The following is a 25000-nucleotide window of genomic DNA, read 5'->3' as shown; positions in this document are numbered from 1 at the left end:
TGTCTGTCTGTCTCTCTGTCTCTCTGTCTTTCTCTGTCTCTCTTTCTGTCTGTCTGTCTGTCTGTCTGTCTGTCTGTCTGTCTGTCTCTCCATCTGTCTCTCCGTCTGTCTCTCTGTCTTTATGTCTGTCTGTCTCTTTTTATCTGTCAGTCTCTCTGTGTCAATCTCTCATTATGTCTAGGTGTCTATCTATCTCTCTTTCTTTCTGTCTTTTCCCTCTTTTTCAACTGTTATTATGTTTCTACTTTCACTCTGTCTCATTCCGTTATATATATATATATATATATATATATATATATACATATATATATATATATATATATATATCAATAATTTTATTCATAATAAAAAATGGTTAAACTGAGAATAAACACCATTTTAAGCTAAAAATAAGGTCATTTTAGATTTGATGGCTGCAATACATGTCGGGACCGGGCCGTGTTTCCCCTGTGTAGCATCACATCTTCTGTCAGGATTTTAGCTCCTCAACAGTTCTGGACTCCTTTGTTGTATTTTCCGATTCATGATACACTGATGTTTTCAAAAGGTGAAAGTTCTAGACTGCAGGCAGGTGTTTCAGCACCTGAACTCTACTACTAGAAACTCATGCTGGTGTAATAGGTGCAGTATGCAGTAGCATTGTTTTGGTTTAAATATGCAAGATCCCTGAAATAGATGTTTTCTTGATGGAAGCATTTGCTGCATTGATTGATCCTTTCCAGATGTTAAAATTGCCCATTCCACAGGCATTTATGCTCCACCATACCATTAGAGATGTGGATTTTTGAACTAAGCACGGATAACAAACCAGATGTTCCCTCTCCTCTTTAGTCTGGAGGACGTGGTGTCCATGGTTTCCAAAATGAAATGTACATTCCGATTGGTCTGACCACAGAACAGTTTTTCACTTTACTTCAGTACATTTAAATGAGTTTTGGCTCAGAGAGGATGGAGGTGTTTCTGGATCATGTTCACACATGTCTTCAGCTTTACATGAGAGATTTAACCTGCATTTGTGGATGACCTGGAGAACCGTGTTCACACACACTGATTTCTGGAGGTGTTAATGATCCTATGAAGTGATTTGCATTACAGAATCATGACTGTTTTAAATGCAGTGGCCCCTGAGGGCCCGAAGATCACAAAGATCCACTGTTGATTTCCCCCTCGTCACTTGTGCACAGAGATTTCTCCAGACTGGGAGAAACGTTTGATGATGTTATGTTCTGTAAATGATGAGACATTCAAATGTATTGCAGTGTGATGGTGAGGAACATTATTCTGAAATTGTTCCTCAGTTTGTTTTCCTTAATGTGCTAAATTTCCTGTTTGAACATTTGATGTTTTCTTTGTTTCATTGTAAATAAAATACAGTACATGAGATTTATGAGGGTTTATGAGGGTTTATTGCAAATAATTGCATTTTGTTTTTATTTATATTTGTCTGAATGTACCAACTTTTTTGGAATTAGGTTTATAAATATATATAATGTGTGTGTGTGTGTGTGTGTGTGTGTGTAGGGGGAAGGGGTTTAAGGAGCTTTTGTAAATTTGGAGGGAACTTTTGACCCCCGAGTCATTAATGTGAACAATGCTGAATAACAATGAGTGAGTGTGTGTGTGTGTGTGTGTGTGTGTGTGTGTGTGTGTGTTCTTGGTGATAACAATGAGCGTGTGTTTTAAACATGCTTCACAAGGCTGTAGGTTGGATTTTTGGCGGGAACTGGAGATTTCTTCACCTCACTGAATGATTTCTCTTTATCGTATTTATTTCATCATTAAATTTTTCTAATAAACATTTGAAGCTCATGATCCTCTGTGTCTCTGCTCATGTGTGTGTGTTTATTCCTTTACATTTCACATTTTCACTGCTTATCGTTTGAGAAAGTCATTTGCGCTGATCCTTCTGTTCTGCAGTTCTCATGTTATAATAAGCTCCACTCTTCAGGGGAGATGTTCCACTCGATTTTGAGGAGATTCATAAAGTCAGGTACTGATATAAGTGTGTAAGAAGTTGAGGTGGTCTGGGGTGTTCATTAGGGTTTAGAGCTCTAACGCAGGAGATCTTCCACATCTTCCAACCCATGGAAAGCAGATCTTCATGGAGCTGGCTTTGTGCACAGGAGCAGGGTCATGCTGGAACAGGTTTGGGGCTCCTAGTTCAAGTAAAAAAAATCTCATGCTCCTGCATCAAAAAACGTCCTACACAATAGTGTGTCTCCAACTTTGTGGGAACAGTTTGGAGAAGAACCACATACAACTGGAAATCTCCCAATACGTTTGAACACACAGTGTTACTATACCAATGTGTGTGTGTGTGTGTGTGTGTGTGTGTGTGTGCGTGCGCTATATCTGACTCAGATGAGTGTGTAAAAGAAACAAAGTTGAAGATTCGAGGTGTTTAGTGTCACTATGTGTTGTCAGTATCCTAAAGTCCACTAATTAGCCTGTGTGTGTGTGTGTGTGTGTGTGTGTGTGTGTGTGTGTGTGTGTGTGTGTGTGTTTCCTGGGGGTAAATAACTCACCTAGACTCAACTGTAGGGTTAAAGGTCACTTTTTACACACACATACACACCACACCTGTTTCCTGTGTGTGAGAGGTTTATAAAACACCCTGCCCTGGAGACACACTTTTCAGTCACACACACACACACACACACACACACACACACACACACACACACACACACACACACACACAGCTGCTGAAGTGAGCCGTGGCACAGAGCTGTAGACATTTGACTGGGATTTGGAAAGAAAATAGAAAAGCGGACAAAAACCCTTTTTATACAGATATATAATTGTTTATTAATTATTATTATTATCAATATTATTAACCCAGCCATTAGGGGGGCACAAGCCAGTGCACTCTTAGTGCCGGTCCCAAGCCCGGGTAAATGGGGAGGGTTGCGTTAGGAAGGGCATCCAGCGTAAAACATGTGCCAAATCAAATATGCGGATCACAAAGGAGAATTTCATACCGGATCGGTCGAGGCCCGGGTTAACAACGACCGCCACAGGTATCGTTAGCCGACAGGGTACCGGTGGAAATTGGGCTACTGTTGGCCGAAGGAGGAGAAGGAAAGGAGGAAGACGTCTACAGAGACGGCAGGAAAAGTAGCAGTGTAGGAGAGTAGAGGTTCGGGTTGGTACTTTAAATGTTGGTACTATGACGGGTAAAGGGAGAGATAGCTGATATGATGGAGAGGAGAAAGGTAGATATGCTGTGTGTTCAGGAGACCAAGTGGAAAGGGAGTAAGGCCAGGAACATTGGAGGTGGGTTTAAACTGTTTTATCATGGTGTGGATGGGAAGAGAAATGGTGTAGGGGTGATTCTGAAGGAAGAGTACAGTAAGAGTGTAGTGGAGGTGAAGAGAGTTTCTGATAGGGTGATGATCGTGAAGGTGGAAGTTGAAGGATGATGATAAATGTCATCAGTGCCTATGCTCCACAAGTTGGCTGTGAGATGGAGGAAAAGGAAAGATTCTGGAGTGAATTAGATGAAGTGGTAGATGGTGTACCTAGGAAAGAACGATTGGTGATTGGGGCAGACTTTAATGGGCATGTAGGTGAAGGGAACAGAGGTGATGAGGAGGTGATGGGTAGGTATGGTTTTAAGGAGAGGAATGTGGAAGGGCAGATGGTGGTAGATTTTGCTAAAAGGATGGAAATGGCAGTGGTGAACACGTATTTTAAGAAGAAGGAGGATCATAGGGTGACGATAAGAGTGGAGGAAGGTGCACACAGGTGGACTATGTGCTATGCAGGAGATGCAACCTGAAGGAGATTGGAGACTGTAAGGTGTTGGCGGGGACAGTGTAGCTAGACAGCATCGGATGGTGGTCTGTAGGATGGTTTTGGAGGCGAAGAAGAAGAGGAGGAAAGTAAGGATTGAAAGAAGAATAAGATGGTGGAAACTGAAGGAGGAAGAGTGTAGTGTGAGGTTCAGGGAAGAGGTCAGACCGGGGCTTGGTGGTGGTGAAGAGGTGCCGGATGATTGGGCAACTACTGCAGGAGTGATGAGGGAGGCAGCTAGAAAAGTACTTGGTGTGACATCTGGAAATAGAAAGCAAGACAAGGAGACGTGGTGGTGGAATGAGGAAGTGCAGGAGAGCATTAGGGAAAGTTGGCAAAACAGAAGTGGGATCGACAGAGTGATGAGAAAAGTAGGCAGGATTACAAGGAGATGCGGCAGCAGGTAAAAAGGGATGTGGCGAAAGCCAAGGAAAAGGCATATGAGGAGCTGTATAAGAGGTTGGACACTAAGGAAGGAGAAAAGGATTTATACCGATTGGCCAGGCAGAGGGACCGAGCTGGGAAGGATGTACTGCAAGTTAGAGCAATAAAGGATGGAGAGGGAAATGTGTTGACTAGTGAGGAGAGTGTGTTGAGAAGGTGGAGGGAGTATTTTGAGCAGCTGATGAATGAGGAAAATCACAGAGAGAGAAGGTTGGATGATGTGGAGTTGGTGAAGCAGGATGTAGATAGGATTAGTAAGGAGGAAGTGAGAGCAGCGATTAAGAGGATGAAGAATGGAAAGTCGGTTGGACCAGATGACATACCGGTAGAAGCGTGGAGATGTTTAGGAGAGATGGCAGTGAGTTTTTAACCAGATTGTTTAACAGGATTCTGGAAGGGGAGAGGATGCCTGAGGAATGGAGAAGGAGTGTGCTGGTACCGATCTTTAAGCATAAGGGAGATGTGCAGACCTGCAGTAACTACAGGGGAATTAAGTTGATCAGTCACACCATGAAGTTATGGGAAAGAGTAGTGGAAGCCAGGCTGAGAGAAGAGGTGACCATCTGTGAGCAACAGTATGGTTTCATGCCGAGGAAGAGCACCACAGATGCCTTATTTGCTTTGAGGATGTTGATGGAGAAGTATAGAGAAGGACAGAAGGAATTGCATTGTGTATTTGTGGATTTAGAGAAAGCGACGACAGAGTGCCAAGAGAGGAGTTGTGGTATTGTATGAGGAAGTCAGGTGTGTCAGAGAAGTATGTGAGGGTGGTGCAGGACATGTATGAGGACAGTGTGACGGCAGTGAAGTGTGCAGTAGGTACGACAGACTGGTTCAGGGTGAAGGTTGGACTGCATCAAGGATCGGCCCTGAGCCCTTTCCTGTTTGCAGTGGTGATGGACAGGTTGACGGACGAGGTCAGACAGGAGTCTCCTGGACTATGATGTTTGCAGATGATATTGTGATTTGTGGTGAGAGTAGAGAGCAGGTTGAGAAGAGCCTGGAGAGGTGGAGATATGCGCTGGAGAGAAGGGGAATGAAAGTCAGTAGGAGTAAGACAGAGTACATGTGTGTGAATGAGAGGGAGGGCAGTGGAGTGATGCGGTTGCAGGGAGAAGAGGTGGAGAAGGTGGAGGAGTTCAGGTACCTGGGGTCAACAGTGCAAAGTAATGGAGAGTGTGTTAGAGAAATAAAGAAAAGAGTGCAGGCAGGGTGGAGTGGGTGGAGAAGAGTGACAGGAGTGATTTGTGATAGTAGGGTATCTGCAAGAATGAAAGGGAAAGTTTATAGGACTGTGGTGAGACCTGCGATGTTGTATGGATTAGAGACAGTGGCATTGAGTAAAAGGCAGGAGGCAGAGCTGGAGGTAGCAGAACTGAAGATGTTAAGGTTTTCGTTGGGAGTGACGACGATGGACAAGATTAGAAATGAGTTTATTAGAGGGACAGCGCATGTAGGATGTTTTGGTGACAAGGTGAGGGAGGCGAGATTGAGATGGTTTGGACATGTGCAGAGAAGGGACATGAATTATATTGGTAGAAGAATGCTGAAGATGGAGCCACCAGGTAGGAGGAAAAGAGGAAGGCCAAGGAGGAGGTTCATGGATGTGGTGAGGGAAGACATGCAGGTAGTTGGTGTGAAAGAGGCAGATGTAGAGGACAGGGTGGTATGGAAACGGATGATCCGCTGTGGCAACCCCTAATGGGAGCAGCCGAAAGAAGAAGAAGAAGATTATCAATATTATTATTAATGTTGTTGTGTGTGTTTATATATATTGTATACGTGTGTGTGTGTGTGTGTGTGTGTGTGTGTGTGTGTGTGTATATGTGTGAGAAAACTGTACATTTTAGAGTGGACTTTTATTGTGTCCAGTCTGAGGAACACCTGTGCAGTAATCATGCTGTTAATCAGCATCCTGATCTGCTACACCTGTGAGGTGATGATTCTCTGGGTGAAGAAGAAGTGATCACTAACACACATTTACACATTTGTGAACAATATTGGAGAGAAATAGGGATTTGGGGCAGATAGAATAAATCTTAGATCTTTGAGTTCAGCTCAAGAGAAATGGGGGCAAAAACAAGTGTTGCATTAATAATTTAGTTCAGTGTGTATATTATATTATAATATCATTATAATATATAATAATAATAATTATTGTAGTTGTTGTTATTATTGTTATTGAAGTACCTGTTAGTCTCCAAAAGAGGGCAGCAATCACACACACACACACACACACACACACACACACACACACACACACACACACACACACACACACACACACACAGGTCTCTGTAATCTCACTACATATTCCACCTGTTATTAAATTATTATGGAGACTGATCTCGTTTTATTACGATTATTATTATTATTATTATTATTATTATTATTATTATTATTATTGTTTAAGCAGGTATGCATAAATGGTTAATGGCAAGACTGAGCACAGCAACAAGACACTTTATCAGCAAGGTTTCTACCAGGCAAAGATCTCAAAGCAGATTGGGCAGCAAGATGTGCTCTTCAAGCTACTTTGTTGAAGCACCAAGAAACAGGCGATGTTGAGGAGTGTAGACACAGTGGTCCACAGTGGGATGTTGTGCAGGTGGATGGAGTGCAGGTGGATGGTGTGTAGGTGAATGGTCAGAAGTTGTATGGTCAGTAGGTGGATGGTCAGCAGGTGGATGGTGTGCAGGTGGATGATCAGATCATTTGCAGGTTTATTCGGAGAATGGTGATCCTGAAGCAGAGCAACACTATGAAAACCCAAGTTTGCTTTTTAGAGACAAGAACTGAGACACTAAATGGACATGACATCACCAAAACAGGAAGTTTATATCCGAGATGATAATGCATGAGGACGGTCGTAGCAGGTGACCTTTAAAAGTGCAGGTGGAGTGCAGGGGTCAGTTAGGGCAGGGGTAACCCTCAGGGGTCGCCATGGTGACTGTGACCTTTTCCACACAGCCCCTGCAGCCAGGGGACCGGAAACCCCTCACTCACATTCGGCTCAGAGAGGAAGTTTACCTGTCAGTGTGTGTCAGTGTGAGTGTGTAAACCACAAACCAACCACGGCAAAGACCACTGCCTAGCGACCGTCCCCCTGACGACCCCCGGGGTAATCTCCTCGACAAATCTGTCCTCACAAATATATAAGTCCTGACCATTTATAACACACACACACACACACACACACACACACACACACACACACACACACACACACATTGCAGATCATTTGTACACATTTACACCTTTATTTACCCAGAGCTCTGTACAGAATCACAAACACACACATTTGTCTTCTTAATTTCTTTTTTCCAACATCACTACGTTTGTGTGTGTGTGTGTGTGTGTGTGTGTGTGTGTAAAGCAAGGGATCAGTGAGTGAGATACAATAAAAAGTGAATGATATCACAAGACACAGTACAAGAGACACAAACTCCTGATATCTCACACAACAACGAGTAAACTAACACACACTCTGTACACACTCAATACAACTCAGCAGTCATTAGGGGTATAATTTACCCCTCATACTCTCAGCAGAGGTATATTATATCCTTTATTCACATTAAAGAGCAAAACCTTCATTCTCCGCATTCACTTACTTCAGATGTGTGTGTGTGTGTGTGTGTGTGTGTGTGTGTGTGTATTGTTATATAACATGCTGTTAAGCTTTGATTCAGATGAGTCTCTGAATTTATTCAATTTAAATTGGTTTTATATGAGGGCAGATGTTGAATTGGAGAGGCAATTGATGAAATTGGGGGTCATAATTAGTTTAAAAGGAGCGGTTAATGGCATTTAAGGGCAGGTAATGTACTTAGAGGGCATTTAATGGTGTTAAAGCAGATCTTAGAGTTGCATGAACAGTAATGGGTGACAGTGGGGCAGTTATTATAGGTAGGACAAGACAAATGCAGCAGGTATTGGGGTTACAAGGGCAATTATTGGCATTACAGAGCAGTTATTGGATTATAGGGGCAATTATTGAGAATGCATTGTGTAGTTATAGGAGTTACAAGGTGCAATGACAGTATTGGACTTACTGTGGTGGTTATGGGGCAGTTGTGGGAATTTCTGGAGCAGTTATGGGACAATATTGGGAGTTACCAGGCAGTTTTTGGCATTGAGGGGACAGGTATGTGAGTTACAGGGTCAGGTAGTGGAGTTGGTGGGACAGGTATGGGAGTTACAGGGTCAGGTAGTGGAGTTGGTGGGACAGGTATAGGAATTACAGGGGCAGGTAGTGGAGTTGAGGGGACAGGTGTGGGAGTTACAGGGGCAGGTTTGCTATTAACTGGGGCAGGTATTGTAGTTGAGGGAGCAGTTATTGTACTGCAGAAGCAGTAATTGGGCTTGAGGGGCAGTTTGTGGTTTTAGAGCACACTCGAACGCTGGAATCAGCTTCACACTTCCTGGTCCTGCTGTTCCACAGCACCTCAGCGTCACCCAGCAACGGCTCAGACTTAACCACAGCAACACCCGGGGTCACCATGGAAATGCCCTGAGACTGGCCCATCCTGATCAGGACGTCAAGAGAACGCTTCTTCCACTCGTCCTCTGTCTCGGGCTCCTCTTCCTCTTCCTCTTCTTCTCCTGTCTCAGAACTCATATCCTGGCTGTGTCCTGAATGCTGAAAAGATGTTCAGTTTAACAATATAGAATTTCTACGTATTCTGGAATAACAACTGAAAAATACAATGACTGACAAACAGTAAAAGATTGTCACCTGTTTCATGTCATGCTTTGGACCCAGAGGCGTAGTCGTCATGGTTACAGGTTCCTTTTTGATGGACAGGTCAAGAGGACCCTGCGAGCTCCTCTGCAGAGCCTGCTGGATGTGAGACAGCTCCAAGCGGATTTTGTGTATCTTTTGCGCCCACATGTGGTGAGAGTGGGCGTGTTCTGGGTGTAGCCCCGCCTCGCGCTCAGCACGCTGGAGCTCCTGCAGCGCTGAGGAAAGATCACACGATATCTCTCCATCCATTCCTCCATTCGTCTCTCCATCCATCCCCCTTTCCTTTGCTTCACCCGCCTCCGAGAAAATCGAGGAGCCTCTAATGTCCGAGTAACACTCATCCAATCCGGTTCGATTGTTCAGACTAGAGATATAAAAAAAACTTGTTTTGAAATCACAGATAAAAAAAACACAAAATATCATAACAATATATTTTTTGCAAAAGAATTGGACTGACTGACTTTCCCACCCATATGTGATTCATTATGAACTGTTACCACAAAGTTAGAGACACACAAATGTACAGTTCTGGATGCAGTAGCATGAAATTTTCCTTTTACTTGAACTAGGAGACCCAAACCTGTTCCAGCATGTGTAAGATTTCTGAAGATCTGCTTTCCATGGGTTGGAGTAGAAGATCTCTTGCTATAGAACTTTAAATTAGTGAACATCTTTGAGATGAATGCATCCCAGAAACCTCCTCATCCTCTCACCTACATCAGTACCTGACTTTACTAACACCCTTGTGACTGAATAAATCTCCACAAAATCTAGTGGAACATCTTCCCAGGAGAGTGCAAATGGCAACTAAATGTGGAATGGGATGTTCAAAAAGCATATGCATAAGTGTCCTTAAACCTTATTAAGCCAAATATTTTATGTTTAATGACTTTAAGATACACCAGTGCACCTTTATTTAGATTATTAGTTTTTTGTGTGTAATATATATATATATATAAAGTTAACATACAAACATATTAAACTATAAAACATATTTAATGGATACAATCTGTTTTTAATCGAATAGAATTGAATTGAGTTTTATTGAATTTGATGGAACTGAAACCAGACTGGTGTTATGCCTGAACTGTCCACTAGAGACAGCACCAGGTGTTTATAGTCACCTTGTAAAAAGAGAAAGATTATCTCTCACTCACTCTGGAGTGTAAATAAAAGAGCCCCTGTTTTCCAGCTAATGTAAGTTTCGAACTAAAGCTTTGTTTATTTAGAAGTTATTTGTATGAGAACCTCAGTGCTGATTGGCCACAATTTGATTGTGTCATAGCTAATGTTTAGTTAGCTATAGTACTGACAGCATGCTAACAAAATTGATTAAATTCAATTCATGATTCAATCAGAAATAGAACTAGATATAGATTTCAACCAGAAACTGAATGAAGAATAATTCTGACTGAAAATACTTTTTTCTCTATTTCCAAATTGCAAACAACGCAAAAGTTTGTGCATTTGTGTCTAAATATAAAAATAAATGTGGGTAAGAGGCAGAATGCACCAAACCGCATGTTAAAATGAGTGAAAAAAATATGAATTAAACCAAACTGAGATCCAAAGCAGCTCCTGGGGCGTCACTTTACCTTGAAATAGACCTCCAAAGTTGCTGAAATGCCCAAGTTCCAACGCTTGTATCTTCACTACTGTAGGTACTGTAGCAGTGTGGACTGGTGTTATTTTTCAAAGCTATTGAAGAACTGTTTTATAGTTGCTTATACTGTAGTTCTTTAGCCCTTCATTTATCATTAATAATGCATATTGCTCAGTGAGGGCCGAAGTTCAGTCTGTGTGCTCTTCGTTTATTTCAACGTTTTGGGTTGTGCACTACCTCTAGTGTCCAAACAGAGTAACTACATTAGACACAAAAAAAAAGTTTGTGGACACCTGCATAAGACTGATTTGTGTTTTCTGAACATATCATTCCACATTTACTCCCATTTGCTGTTATAATGAGCTCCACTTTTCTGGGAAGATGTTCCACCACATTTTGTGGAGATTCAACCAGCTAGAATGTGTTATTAAAGTCAGGTACTGATGTAGGTGAGGAGGTCCCTGGAGAACAGTCAGTGTTTACATTCACTCACAGGTGTTCAATAGGTTTGGAGCTTTATATCAGAAAATCTTCCATTTCAACCGATTAAAAGCAGATCTTCATGGACAGCTTCATGATATACCATGAATAATAACCCTGATCCTTTCTAGAATTAAAAATTATTTTGTACCCGTCTGCGAATAGCATTTATTGTTGTTTACCTTGACTTGTTGACTATTGGTGGAACTGTAAGAAACTTCATCTAACAATACCATCAGTTTACTATAGAACCATCCATTAGCTTTTTAACCATCCATCATTTATCATCAACCTAATGCACCGCTGGACTTCCTGGGTGAGAATGAACCATTTCCTTTTATAGGAAAAGTAAAGAAAATTAAAATAAATGATAAAGTAGAAATGCAACAAAAGAAAAATGCTAAAAGGAAAATAAATTGGGCCGTCTTAATAAATAAACTCCTCACTCTCACCTGCTCTGTAGGAGGATTCTGTTGACAGAAATGGGCGTTTCCTGGTTGAGCAAAAATGATGGAGGTCCCTTTTTTTCTGCAGGTGCATTATGGGAGTCTTGAGAAACTGCTGCCCTTTTAACACTTTGCTCTGCTCCCCATCGGCTCTGAACCCTCTCCCCGGTCCCAGGCCCTGTCTCTGGGCTCATGCTGCCCGGTGAGCTCCAGGCTTCAGTCGAGCCTGCAGGCCGGAGGGTCGGGAACTTCCACAGGTTGAGTTTAGGGGTAAAGGTGGTGGGTTTAATGCCTTTGCTGGGGTCTGAAGCTGATGTGTGGTCACACAGGAAGGGATAATAGAAGCGTGGGGGAAGTGCCGGGCGGTCAGAGTGTGTGTGAGTGTGTGTGAGCTGAGCTGCTGAAGCTAGAAATGGTAGCGAGCCGACCTGCGCTGGGTTAGAGGTTGTTGCAGCGCCGAGGCTTGGGTTTAGATATGAGAAGAGATCAGAGGTCAAAGGGTAGCCAACCCCAAGTAGAGAGAGGTTAAGGGGTGGGGCATCAGGGCAGTTGAGGTGTCCAGGGGGTAATGTTGGGGGGTAACATGGCAGTGACTCGGACAGGAGCAAACGAGTTTTGGAGAGACGGTAATGACGCAGCTTTGATTCGACCTCCACTGAGCGCGCTCGTAGCAGCTGCTCCTCCAGCGAGAATACGTCTGCCATGATCAGCTCAGCTTCCTGCTTGGCTACGCCCCTCTGAGGTGCCTCAGTCTGTTCTGAGCTCTGATTGGCAATCCCATTGGTCTCGGCTCGAGCTTCTGCGTTTTTTTCCACCTCCGTCTCCTGTTCATCCGAGAAGCTGAGCTGTAGGTCATCTCCTCGTTTCTGCCCCACCTGCTCCTGCTCCGAGTCCTGACTTCCCACAATGCCCTGCTGCAGGCGGAGCTGCTCGGATGGGAGCAGGTTCCCTTTTTTATAGGGCCAGTCGGACTCGATGAGCAGTGAAAGCGAGTTCTTGCACAGGCTGTACTTCATGTGGTTGTACAGGTGAGATTTCTCCATGCAGGTGAAGGGACACTGGAAGCACTTGTAGTTGTACGGTTTACCGAAAGGACGCGGGATGTAGTGCGGCTTCTTCGGCTTGCGCTCTTTATGCTTACAGCCTGAAGATAACTTACACTCCTCCTTCGGCATGATGGAGGGAGACAGACGAGCGATCTGGGAGGAGAGGAACAGAGGAATCAAACCAAGCGATTTCAATTCAGTTTATTTGGAATTAAATCATGTGACTTCTTTATACTCTTTAAACTTCAATTAGAATAAAACAATCAACTGGAAAACAGTTTCATCTACAGGGTGTATTTTACCATAAACAATTATCTTTTCATGATTTTAAACACACATTCAGACGAAGAAAATAGAATAAAATAAAATCAACAATATAAATGAACAATTATTATTTATTTCTAACATGTTACTATTACAGTTAATAAGAAATATTATAAATAAATGAATGATTTTTTATATTAAAAGATCAAATCAAATTTTTATATATATATATATAAAATATTATGTAAGTAAATAAATATCAAATGTTTATTCAAGAAAAATACATATAATTCATTTCTTTAATTTAAAGATAGATTTAAAGATAAAGATAGATAGATAGATAGATAGATAGATAGATAGATAGATAGATAGATAGATAGATAGATAGATAGATAGATAGATAAACCATCAAAGGAATATGCAAATTATTTGAATTTCTGGGGGAAAAAACATTATAAATGTTATAAAACCACTGCAGGAGCAAAAAAAAAAAAAAAAAAAAAAAACTCCAAACAATTATATATAAATAGTTTTTTTTGTAAATAATGTGCTTTATATTAATGTATGTTTAAATTAATTTAATGAAAATAAATAATTAGCAGGTAATCGTTATTTGTATTTTTTTTTTCAATCATTATAAACATTCAGATAATGAATAAAGATAATGAATAAAAATTTATGAAATATTACAATATTATTAATTTAATTGATATTAAACATTTGTGGAAAATTCAAGAAGATGGATTTAATTTATTTACTATTTATTAAATGAATTAATTTTATTATTGTAAGTAATTATTGATTAAATCGGTTGCTACTAATAATGAACTCTAATTATGATGACTGTATTTATTGCTTCTTACTCGAATATAATGACATTTGAAAGCTTTTCCTGCACTTTCAACAATTAGACTACAAATAAAAACTGTTTAAATTGAAACTGTTTAAAGATCACAGATGACAAGCACGAGTATTCATGAGTTTAATTTCTGATCAATAATCAATCGATCAGTTACAACCTGGAACACATTCTGCAAGGAGCTTCAGATCAGATTCCTGGTCAATACAGAGAACAGAATCATCTCATGGTATTTAAACCTGTGCATGTGTGTGTAGGTGTGTGTGTGTGTGTGTGTGTGTGTGTGTGTGTGTGTGTGTGTGTGTGTACATCTGTGTGCGTGTGTGCGCGTGCGCGTGTGTGTGTGTGTGTGTGTGTGTTGCCACTAGCATGTCTCAGGAGACCCTGATCTGTTCTTTCTCTACCTGCCATCATTCATTACTTCCAGCACAGACACTGTGTGTGTGTGTGTGTGTGTGTGTGTGTGTGTGTGTGTGTGTGTGTGTGTTGGTGCTCTCAGGGGGCTGCACCTGTTCACCGGCTGCAGGTTTTTGGTGCAGTGTTTTTTCTGAAGGACCCTCGAGGTCAGCTACGGGCTCCACATGGTGAGGGGCTCGAGGTGTGTGTGTGTGTGTGTGTGTTGTAATGACGGATGACTGCCCCAGGGCATCATTAGTGTAGGGAAGTGGGTCAGGGCAAAAAGAGTGTTCTTTTACCCCCCTGCTGCAGTGCTCAGTGATGTCTCAGCGCTGTCTCTTGAAATCGCGCTCGTCTCTGGGATTAGGGAGATTAGTGATGGGATGGTCACGGCTCAGCGCTAGCGTGTGAGATGTTCCTGTAATCTTGGTGCTTGGAGCTGAAAGATCTGAAACCTGTCTTTCATTTCTATCCACTTCCTCCTGCTAGACCCTGCTAGACCCTCTCCTTACAGAGCATCACATGGCACTGTTTAGCCTTTTCTAGTTACATATGCGGTGGTGGAATGTTCTAAAAAACTGCTCAGTTCTCCTGGTCTCCTGGTCTCCCTGACGTTAGAGCAGCTAAAAACGACACTTCCTTCACCGACATTCATTGTGTTACCATAGCAACTGTAAAGAGTTCCAACGAGTCCAAAAGTTACAGTTTTTTCTCTGACTGCTATAAAACACTGAGACTGGAGACTCCTTCCAGAAAACTCAACAAAAGTATCGGGACACCTCACTGACTCCGGTTCTTCCACAAACTGTTTCACAAAGATGGAGACACACAAATGTGGTAGAATGATAACTTGAAGACTAGAAGACAAAAACCTGTTCCAGCATGTTTCAGCTTCATAAAGTTCCATGGGTTGGAAGATATGAAAGATCTCTATAGAGCTATAACACTACTGAACACCTTTGGGATGAATGTGAACGCTGACTGCACCCCAGGAACCTCCTCACCTTCTCACCTACATCACTACCTGACTGTACTAACACCATTGTAGCTCAATGAATCTCCACAACATCTAGTGGAACATTTTTCCAGAAGAGTGGAGCAGATCATATGAACAAATACACTGAATATGTGGAATGAGATGTTTAAATATCGTATGTTCAGGTGTCAAAATCAGTGGTGTCAAAAAAAGTGTATATTTGTATAGTGGTAAAATATTTCACTCATAAATACTGCTCATGCTGATGTTTAATTATTTATAGTTGTTTAGCAGTGTGTGTGTGTGTGTGTGTGTGTGTGTGTGTGTGTGTGTGTGTGTGTGTGTGTGTGTGTGTGTGTGTGTGTGTGTTTGAGAATCAGTATTTAAAAGTGAAATCTACAACTGTGTTTCTTTTAATTTTCTCTTTGAAGAACATGTGGTGTTTTTTCTCAGGCATGACATCATCAGAAACCCCCTTCTCATTTACACAAACACACACACACACACACACACACACACACACACACACACACATAACGCTGGGTATATAAGGAGTCCAGGAGGAGAAAAAGCTTTAGATTTTACACACACACACACACACACACACACACACACACACACACACACACGCGCGCTCTCTCTCTCTGCCTGCAGTGATGTTCCGCTTTAATTGCTCTTATGATTTAAAGCTGCTATTAGAGTCAAATCAATAAAGATTATGTTTGCAGACAGCAGACTCTCTCTGTGTGTGTGTGTGTGTGTGTGTGTGTGTGTGTGTGTGTGTGTGTGTGTGTGACCTCTATGATGTGATAAAAGTCATACAGTCAGCAAAAAGCATCGTAGATGGATGAATTGACAGACGGATGAATGGATGTAGGAATGAATGAGTGAAGAATTTATGTGTTTAACAAATACATTAATTTCACACACACACACACACACACACACACACACACACACACACACACTCACATGCATACACACTTACACATGCACTTACACACACACACACACACACACACACACACACACACACACACACACACACTGGATATAGTGATGAAGGTTGTTTTGTTGCATCACTGTTCAACTCAAACTTTCACAGAAATCAATAACAAAATCATTTAACATTCTGCTGTCTGACACCGTGTGTGTGTGTGTGTGTTGTGTGTGTGTGTGTGTGTGTGTGTGTGTGTATGTATGTGTGTGTGTGTGTGTGTGTGTGTGTGTGTGTATGTGTGTGTGTGTGTGTGTGTGTGTGTGTGTGTGTGTGTGTGTGTGTGTGTGTGTGTGTGTGTGTGTGTATGTGTGTGTGTGTGTGTGTGTGTGTGTGTGTATGTGTGTGTGTGTGTGTGTGTGTGTGTGTGTGTGTGTGTGTGTGTGTGTGTGTGTGTGTATGTGTGTGTGTGTGTGTGTGTATATGTGTGTGTGTGTGTGTGTGTGTGTGTGTGTGTGTGTGTGTGTGTGTTTAATGCTCTTTCAGACTTGGGTGAAATAAATTGAACAATGGTTTTGGGTAGAAACAGGTGGATGTATGAAGAGGAGGAAAGACACGATAAGAAGGAAAACTAGTGACATGGACTGATAAGTAGATGCAGAAACAGAGGATGGATAAGTTAAAAGAGGAATTCATTAATGAATGGACGAATGAATAATGAATGAATAAATGAATGAATGAACAGATGGACGGACGAATGAACTAATGAATGAATGAATAAAGGAATAGATGGCTAGACAGACAGACAAGTGGAAGGATAAATGGACAGACAGGCACTTAAATGAATGTTTTTGATTTATAGATTGATAAAAATTAAAAAGACAGACGAGTGTAAGGATGGATAGAGGATGGAGGATGGACACATTTGTGTACAGATGAATAAATTGAGGCTGAATAAACAGACAGAGATGGATAGATGGATAAAAAACTAACAGATGAAGAAATGGATGAGAGGATATCTGAATGGATGTGTATTGTTTCATAGATAGAAATGGGATGGATGGATGGATGGATGGATGGATGGATGGATGGATGCAGTCTTATAGACAAGCAGTAGATGAATGAAATAGATAAAAGAGGCTAATGGCTGTATGAATGGACTGATAGAGGGATGAAGAAATAGATGAATAGGACACATGTAGATTTGAACAGATGGATAAATTTAAGAATGTACACAAAGTCAGATGAGTGATAGAGGGAGGGAGGGATGGATGGATGGACGAACAAACGATGAATAAATTAAGGCTGAGTAGACACTAAGAAATGGATGGATGGATGGATGGATGGATGGACAGACGAGTGGACAGAGGAAACAATGACAGTAGAACAGAGACGGATGACAGACAGATAGAAGACAGACAGGCTGAGGGCAGATGGATGGAGGAAAGACAGACAGATGGAGGGATGACCGGCAGACAGACGACAGAAGTGTAATGAATGCTGTATTGTTTAAAATCAGCTAAAAAATTCTGTAATTTGGGAAATAAAATGATGAGATTTTAATGTATAAAAAAAGTAAAAAGAAAAAGACATGAATTTTTAATGCAGATAAAAAATGAGAAAAAGGAAAGAAAATGAAAATAGAAACAGATTTTATACTTTTATTTTATTTCTAAAAGAGAAATTATCTATAAATGTACATAAATTTCATTCATTAAAATACAAATCCAGTAAATAGAATATTTAAAGTGTAACTGACCTTCAGAGCGCTGCGGTGCCAATCCGCCTCTTTCTGTGTGTGTGTGTGTGTGTGTGTGTGTGTGTGTGTGTGTGTGTGTGTGTGTGTGTGTGTACATTTACACACTGATTGTATTTCTTCTATAATATAAGCAGTGAAATATAATATAATAATTAAAAAGAAATAAATAAAAGGTGAAAGTAAAATAAAAGCGGAGCAGAAACTCATCACAGAGTCTCAGAACTCGATCTCACACACTTCCTTATTCATTTTATTATAATATTTAGTTTTAGATATTCAGTTTATATACAGTAAACTCAAAACAGAACTGTCATCATTTTCATAGCGATTATATTCAAATAAAAGGCATAAATACAAAATATAAATAATATTAAATTCTAATATAAATATAGAATAAAATATTTTAGCTGTGAGTTAAAGTCAGAGCCACAAGTGTGTATTATTATTATTATTATTATTATTATTATTATTATTATTATTATTATTATTATATAGAATAATATTTTTGCTTGTTGTTTTATTGAAATTCAGACTGCTTGTTTAGATCAGCTGTCCTATAACCATAACCACACCAAAACTCTACAACTATACACTCTTTATACACTACATAATCTATTATACACTCTATATACATATTACATAAATTATTATACACTCTATATTCACTACATAATCTATTATACACTCTATATACATATTACATAAATTATTATACACTCTATATACACTACATAATCTATTATACACTCTATATACATATTACATAAATTATTATACACTCTATATACACTACATAATCTATTATACACTCTATATACATATTACATAAATTATTATACACTCTATATACACTACATAATCTATTATACACTCTATATACACTACATAAACTATTATACACTCTATATACACTACATAAACTATTATACACTATACATTCTATAAAAAATACACACTACAATGCACTATACACACTATAACATTTACATATATGAAAATATCTAGAAAATATATGTAATACACTTTAATACACACAATACACTCTAATAAACCTAATACACTCTCTAACTAACTTTACACACTTTATAACATTTACAATTACATATATACAGTACACTATAATACACACTATAAACTTCTTTACACTATAAAATTCAAACACTTTACACTCTATAAGCTCTACAATACACTCTATAGACTTTATAATACACACTATAAACTCTATAATCTTTATATAATCTACAATAAACTGCGTACACTCTATAATTCACTCTAAAACACACTCTATAAACTCTATAATAAACTCTATATAATCTACAATAAACTGCGTACACTTTATTCACTCTATAATACACTCTATACACTCGGTAATAACTCTGTACACTAAACAATATTTATATAAATGTAAATGTAAATATCTATACTATATATGTAATACACTATAATACACTGCATACACACTATACACTCTACAATAAAGTTTACACACTCTATAAAAAAACAATATCATCTACAATAATCTGTTTAAATTCCATTCTCCACTCCATACACTTTAAACTCTCAATAATTCACTCTATAATAAATACACTCTATAATGAACTCTATAAAGTCTTTTTTTTTTCATTCAAGTGAATCTAAAACAAAACAAATACGATTCCAAAACCTACATTTTATACTTAGTGATTAAATCTCACGTACCTGTATTAGTGTGATGAGCAGTGCAGACAAAGTGAGTGTGTGTAGGTGTGTGTGTGTGTGTGTGTGTGTGTGTGTGTGTATATGAGTGTGTGTGTGTATGAGTGTGTATGAGTCGTTTGCTGGTGCTGAAGAGAGCAGACAGTGAGTGTGTGTGACGAGAGAGGAGAGAGAGAGAGAGAGAGAGAGAGAGAGAGAGAGAGAGAGATGTAGAGTAAACACAGAGGAATGAATGAGAGAAAGCAAGAGAGGGAGGGAGTGAGTGAGGAGGGAGGGATGGAGGAAGGGAGGGATGGAGAGACGGATAGAGAAGTGTATATATGTATACTGACTGCGAGCGATGCCTTGGGGCAGTACAATCGTGAAACTGCCCCTCCCGCTCTCACCCTGTCATATGTGGTTTCTAGCTGCGAGCGAAGCTACAGTGAGGACAGTAACGACTTCTCCACTGCAGGCTACACCGAGATCCTGCTCTAATTGGAGCGCCAAGCTACTTAAAGTCCCCGCCAAAACTTTTATAGCACTTTAGCAGTGTGTGTTAGTGAGAGTGAAACTCCATCCATCCATCCACCCATCTCTCTCTCTCTCTCTCTCTCTCTCTCTCTCTCTGTGTGCAGGAGATTAATTAGGGTGATAAATAAGTCCACATCGGGTTTGCCCAAGCAAATACAAAGAGAAGAAAAGAACATGAAATCAAAACAAATAAAATAAAATACTAATAAATTCAAATAAACAAGAGCAAACACTGAATATAACTCATAAACTCTATACATGTTCTCTTACACACGAGTAGAAGAGAAATTGTGACAGTTAAAGATAAAATAGGCTTTTTTACTCCTCACATATACATTACAGCACAGTGAAACGCTTTCTTCCCAACACACACACACACACACACACACACACACACACACACACACTCACAAACACACTCCGTCTGCACTGCTCATCACACCAAATCAGGTAGGTGGCATTTAATTATTAAATACAAAATGTTGGTTTTGGAATTGTTTTCTTCTTGTTTTAGGTTTAGTTTATTGAGAATAAAAGACTTTATAGAGTTCATTATAGAGTGTATTTATTATAAAGTGAATTATAGAGAGTTTAAAGTGTATGGAGTGGAGAATGGAATTTACACAGATTATTGTAAATATTGATTTTTTATAAGTGTGTAAACTTTATTATAGAGAGTGTATAGTGTGAATGCAGTGTATTTTAGTGTATTACATACACTGAAAACCCTAATAAGTTCAATGAACTCAACCTATTGAGTAAACTCGTTTACTCTATTGAATTGAGTAATGGATTTTCCAAAACTTGTTTATTTAAGTTCACTTAACTTGGTGTTTTATAATTTGCACTTAATCTATTAAGTTCACTTACTTACATATTTAAATCAACTTAAAAATTAAACTGAAATTGCAAATAATTATAAATTGAATTGACTAATATCATTGTTCTTTTGACTGTTAAAGCTTTATTCAGTCCAAAAAACACATTAAACATCATATTGAATGTATTTATTGTGCAAAATTGTTTAAAAATTAAAACATTTAAATTTCAATAAATGAAACAGAACTGGTCACAGCCACACTGTACGAACACGTACAGATAAATAATATAAATTACATTTCAGTTTAAATTTAAAAAACATACTGTATCAGAAAACACACAGCCACAGTCTACAACACTGTACAGGTGGTAACAATATCCCACAGTAACTGCTGCACAACATCACTGCTAGAAATTTGAGCACTTAAACAACTAAACATTTTTTATTAATAAAAAAGCTGGTTTGCCAAAGACTGTACTTTGGGCTTGAGGGCATTCTGTCCCATTGGCATCAGTACAGGCTGTATGAGATCAAATGTGTGTGCGAGTGATTTGGGGTAATTCAGGTCTAATTTCCACATGTTCTTGTTTCACCTGCAATATAAAAACTATTGAAAATATAAAAAAATTGACAGTCATTGACCAAACATCATAAAGAAAATTATATTTTATTATAATTAATAGTATTCAAAATTAATGTTATAAATAAAACCAGCCTAAACCAGCAAATACGGATAGGTTAGCTAGACAATTAATTTTTGATGATAAATGTGAAGATGGACTGCTGAAGAACACTTTTTTCTTCCTAGAAACACACGATTAACTAATGTATAAAGAATTAACATCTTACAAGTCAAATTCAGTTTCTCAATATGATTTCTAAAATAATGTTCACAAAATTGATAGCGATGTTAGCAAAGTCTGAACAGGAAACACAACGTGTCTGAAAGATTTGTAATGATGACTGGGTGGTTCTTTGTTATATAAATGTAAAATTAGGCTTTAAACAAACATATTTGATAATTAAAATAATATTTTCATGTTCATTTCTGCATAATAACTTTACTTACCGAGTTTAAAATGGCGAACGACAAGAAGATTAATTCCAGAACTTTCCGGCCTCAGCAACAGGCATTAAGGACCGCCTATAGGATTATTCTACCAATCACTGCATTAGTTCTCTTTTTGCCAGGCAGAACCCCTTAAATAACCAATCACCATCAAGGGAGACCAGAGTGGCTATTTTTATGAATTAGAATTTTGAGTTCATAACAGTCTAAATTTTAAGTTGAAGTATTTTGCGGCTAAGTAAGTTACTCTAACTTATATTTTTAAGTTATGGTTATAAAAAAAAAAAAATTCAAGTAGTGTTAACTCAAGATTACTTGATTATTTAAGTAATGACAGAATTAGGGTTTGCAGTGTATATAGTATAGATATTTACATTGACATATATATAAATATTATTTAAATGCAGTTTATTATAGCGTGATTTATTATAGAGTGTATTATAGACTGTATAGATGTGTTGTAGAGTGTATAGAGCGTATTATAGAGCATATAAACTGTATAATAGAGAGTATTTGGAATTTATAGATGTGTTATAGAGTGTAAAGCGTGTATTAGTGTATTAAGTTTATTGTAAAGTGTATCATAAAGTTTATTATAGAGTGTATAGATGTGTTATAGAGTGCATAGAGTGTATTATAAAGTGTATTAGGTGTATTAAGTGTATAATAGAGTTTATTATAGAGGTTATTATAAGGTGTATAGATGTGTTATAGAGTGCATAGCGCATATTAGAGTGTACAAAGTGTATTAAGTGTATCATAGAGTTTATTATAAAGTGTAGTGTATTACAGACTGTATTGTAGAGCATATTATAGAGTGTATAGACCAGGGGTGGCCAACCCGTGGCTCGCGCGCCGCATGCGGCTCTTTGGCTGGTTTCATGCGGCTCTTACGTTCATATCGATTTTTGTGTGTTTGTTTTTTAATGTGCGTGTTCGCTTTGCTTGAGTTCAATACGGTATTTTAAGACTTAAATGAGCTTGTGCCCCTACTGGGAAACTTTGCGGTATATCAGACCTTGGCATGAGGCCAATCATAAATTACAGGGATGCACCGAGAATTTTAGGAAATACCTAAATCACCGAAACAACACGGCAGAAACACAATTGTAATGACGCAATAAAAAAGCGCAGCAGCACACGGTTATCTGGATAAGAGCAACATGTCTGCGGTGTGTGGAGAGCGATTTACAAAACATGCAATGCTGAAATTTCAAGAGGGGTGTATCTGCAAAGAGTTTCTCCAAGTCGGGTTTAATTTATCACCTGAAATCCAAACATCCCGATTGCCTTCTAAATATGAGAAGAACGCGGCGCAGAAAAGTAAAGTCAATCCGAGCATGCGCACTCCGTCTGTAGAGGACGTTTTTGAAAAGGCAGGAAAGTTTTCCAGTGATGGTGCCGAGGTAAAAGGCAGAACACAACAAAATTATGGATTTCATTGCCTTTTGAATTGAATTTTCATTTCGGTGCATCCCTAAAATATTATCGTTGGTGTGGCCCTCTGACACAATTCAGGTTTCTCATGTGGCCCCTTGTAAAAATTAATTGCCCCCCCCCTGCGGTATATTAATTTCACGCACATGCGCATTTGACGAAAATACCGTATTGAACTCAAGCGAAGTGAACACGCACATAAAAAAAACCCACAAAGTCTGTGTGTGTTTTCTACCCTGAAACACATGAAATCAAAGCATCGATCTGTTCTGACTGACACACGTGTAAAAGAATTGCTTCGAGTGGCAACAACGGAATACGAGGCAGATTTGAAGGGGATTGTTCAAGGTAAAGAATGCCAAAAGTCCCACTAAGTAACATGCATAGTAAAAGAAAAACGCTATTGTAAATTATTATATTTTTGTTTGTAGACTTGGTTAAACAGAGTTTGTGTGTGTGAGACAGTGCACACAATGTTCTTTGTTGAAAATGACTGTCCTGTGGTCTTAGAACTGTAGGAGTCAATTTCTGTCATTATGTTGGTGTGTGACATTTACTATAAATCTGGCTGAGCAGAGGTGTGTGTGTGTGTGTGTGTGTGTGTGTGTGTGTGTGTGTGTGTGTGTGTGTGTGTGTGTAAGAGGAAGGGATGGGTAATGTTCATGTGTGCCCATGTGTATGATGTGCGGTAACACAGTCAAAAATGTGGCTCTCGGTCTCTGACTGGTTGGCCACCCCTGGTATAGAGCATATTATAGAGTGTATAGAGCATATTATAGAGTGTATAGAGCATATTATAGAGTGTATAGAGCATATTATAGAGTGTATAGAGCATATTATAGAGTGTATAGAGCATATTATAGAGTGTATAGAGCATATTATAGTGTATTATTGACTGTAAAGAGTGTCTTCACTAAAGACTAATAGAGCCCATTATAGAGTGTATTATAGTATATTATAGAGTGTATCATAGTGAATTATAGAGTATAATATAGAGTGTATCATGTGTATCGAGTGTTTGGCAGACTGTATTATAGAGTGTATAGAGTGCATTATAGAGTGTATAGAGTGCATTATAGAGGGTATAGAGTGCATTATAGAGTGTATAGAGCATATGATAGTGTAAAACTTTCTTTCGGCTTCTCCCATTAGGGGTCGCCACAGCGGAACATCCGCATGCATATTATAGAGTACAAGGTGTATAAAGTGTATAGAGTGCATTATAGAGTGTATAGAGTGCATTATAGAGTGTATAGAGCATATTATAGTGTATAGAGTATTATAGTGTATTATAAAGCGTAATATAGAGTGTATAAAGTGTATAGAGTGCATTATAGAGTGTATAGAGCATATTATAGTGTATACAGTGTATATAGTGCATTATAGAGTGTATAGAGTGCATTATAGAGTGTATAGAGCATATTATAGTGTATACAGTGTATATAGTGCATTATAGAGTGTATAGAGTGCATTATAGAGTGTATAGAGTGCATTATAGAGTGTATAGAGCATATTATAGTGTATACAGTGTATATAGTGCATTATAGAGTGTATAGAGTGCATTATAGAGTGTATAGAGTGCATTATAGAGTGTATAGTGCATATTATAGTGTATACAGTGTATATAGTGCATTATAGAGTGTATAGAGTGCATTATAGAGTGTATAGAGTGCATTATAGAGTGTATAGAGTGCATTATAGAGTGTATAGAGTG

General features: G+C 39.0%; 2 protein-coding genes across 3 annotated transcripts in view; both read right to left on the bottom strand.

Moving 5' to 3' along the window:
* LOC124385132 (NLR family CARD domain-containing protein 3-like) overlaps positions 1 to 25000 on the bottom strand; it is a 987530-nt gene that overhangs the window by 282629 nt on the left and 679901 nt on the right. The window lies entirely within an intron of this gene.
* Positions 7524 to 19537, bottom strand: prr35 (proline rich 35). The gene is made up of 4 exons (XM_046848287.1): positions 19451 to 19537; positions 11522 to 12714; positions 8978 to 9350; positions 7524 to 8881 (listed from the first exon to the last, which is right to left on the bottom strand). Exons 2-4 carry the CDS (start codon positions 12688 to 12690, stop codon positions 8576 to 8578), a joined length of 1848 nt encoding a protein of 615 aa, XP_046704243.1. The 5' UTR covers positions 12691 to 12714; positions 19451 to 19537; the 3' UTR covers positions 7524 to 8575.

Source organism: Silurus meridionalis, chromosome 4, assembly GCF_014805685.1.
Source record: "Silurus meridionalis isolate SWU-2019-XX chromosome 4, ASM1480568v1, whole genome shotgun sequence".
Lineage (NCBI taxonomy): Eukaryota > Metazoa > Chordata > Actinopteri > Siluriformes > Siluridae > Silurus > Silurus meridionalis.
The sequence above is the reverse complement of the archived record's forward strand: the minus strand, read 5'-3'. Positions and strand labels throughout refer to the sequence as shown.

Excerpts from the sequence above, each read along its gene's own strand:
- prr35 (XM_046848287.1), bottom strand. The coding sequence starts at position 12,690 with ATGCCGAAGGAGGAGTGTAAGTTATCTTCAGGCTGTAAGCATAAAGAG. Across the intron at positions 9,351-11,521 it reads AGAATCCTCCTACAGAGCAG|TCTGAACAATCGAACCGGAT; the intron begins GTGAGAGTGAGG and ends TTATATCTCTAG. Across the intron at positions 8,882-8,977 it reads CAAAGCATGACATGAAACAG|CATTCAGGACACAGCCAGGA; the intron begins GTGACAATCTTT and ends ACATCTTTTCAG.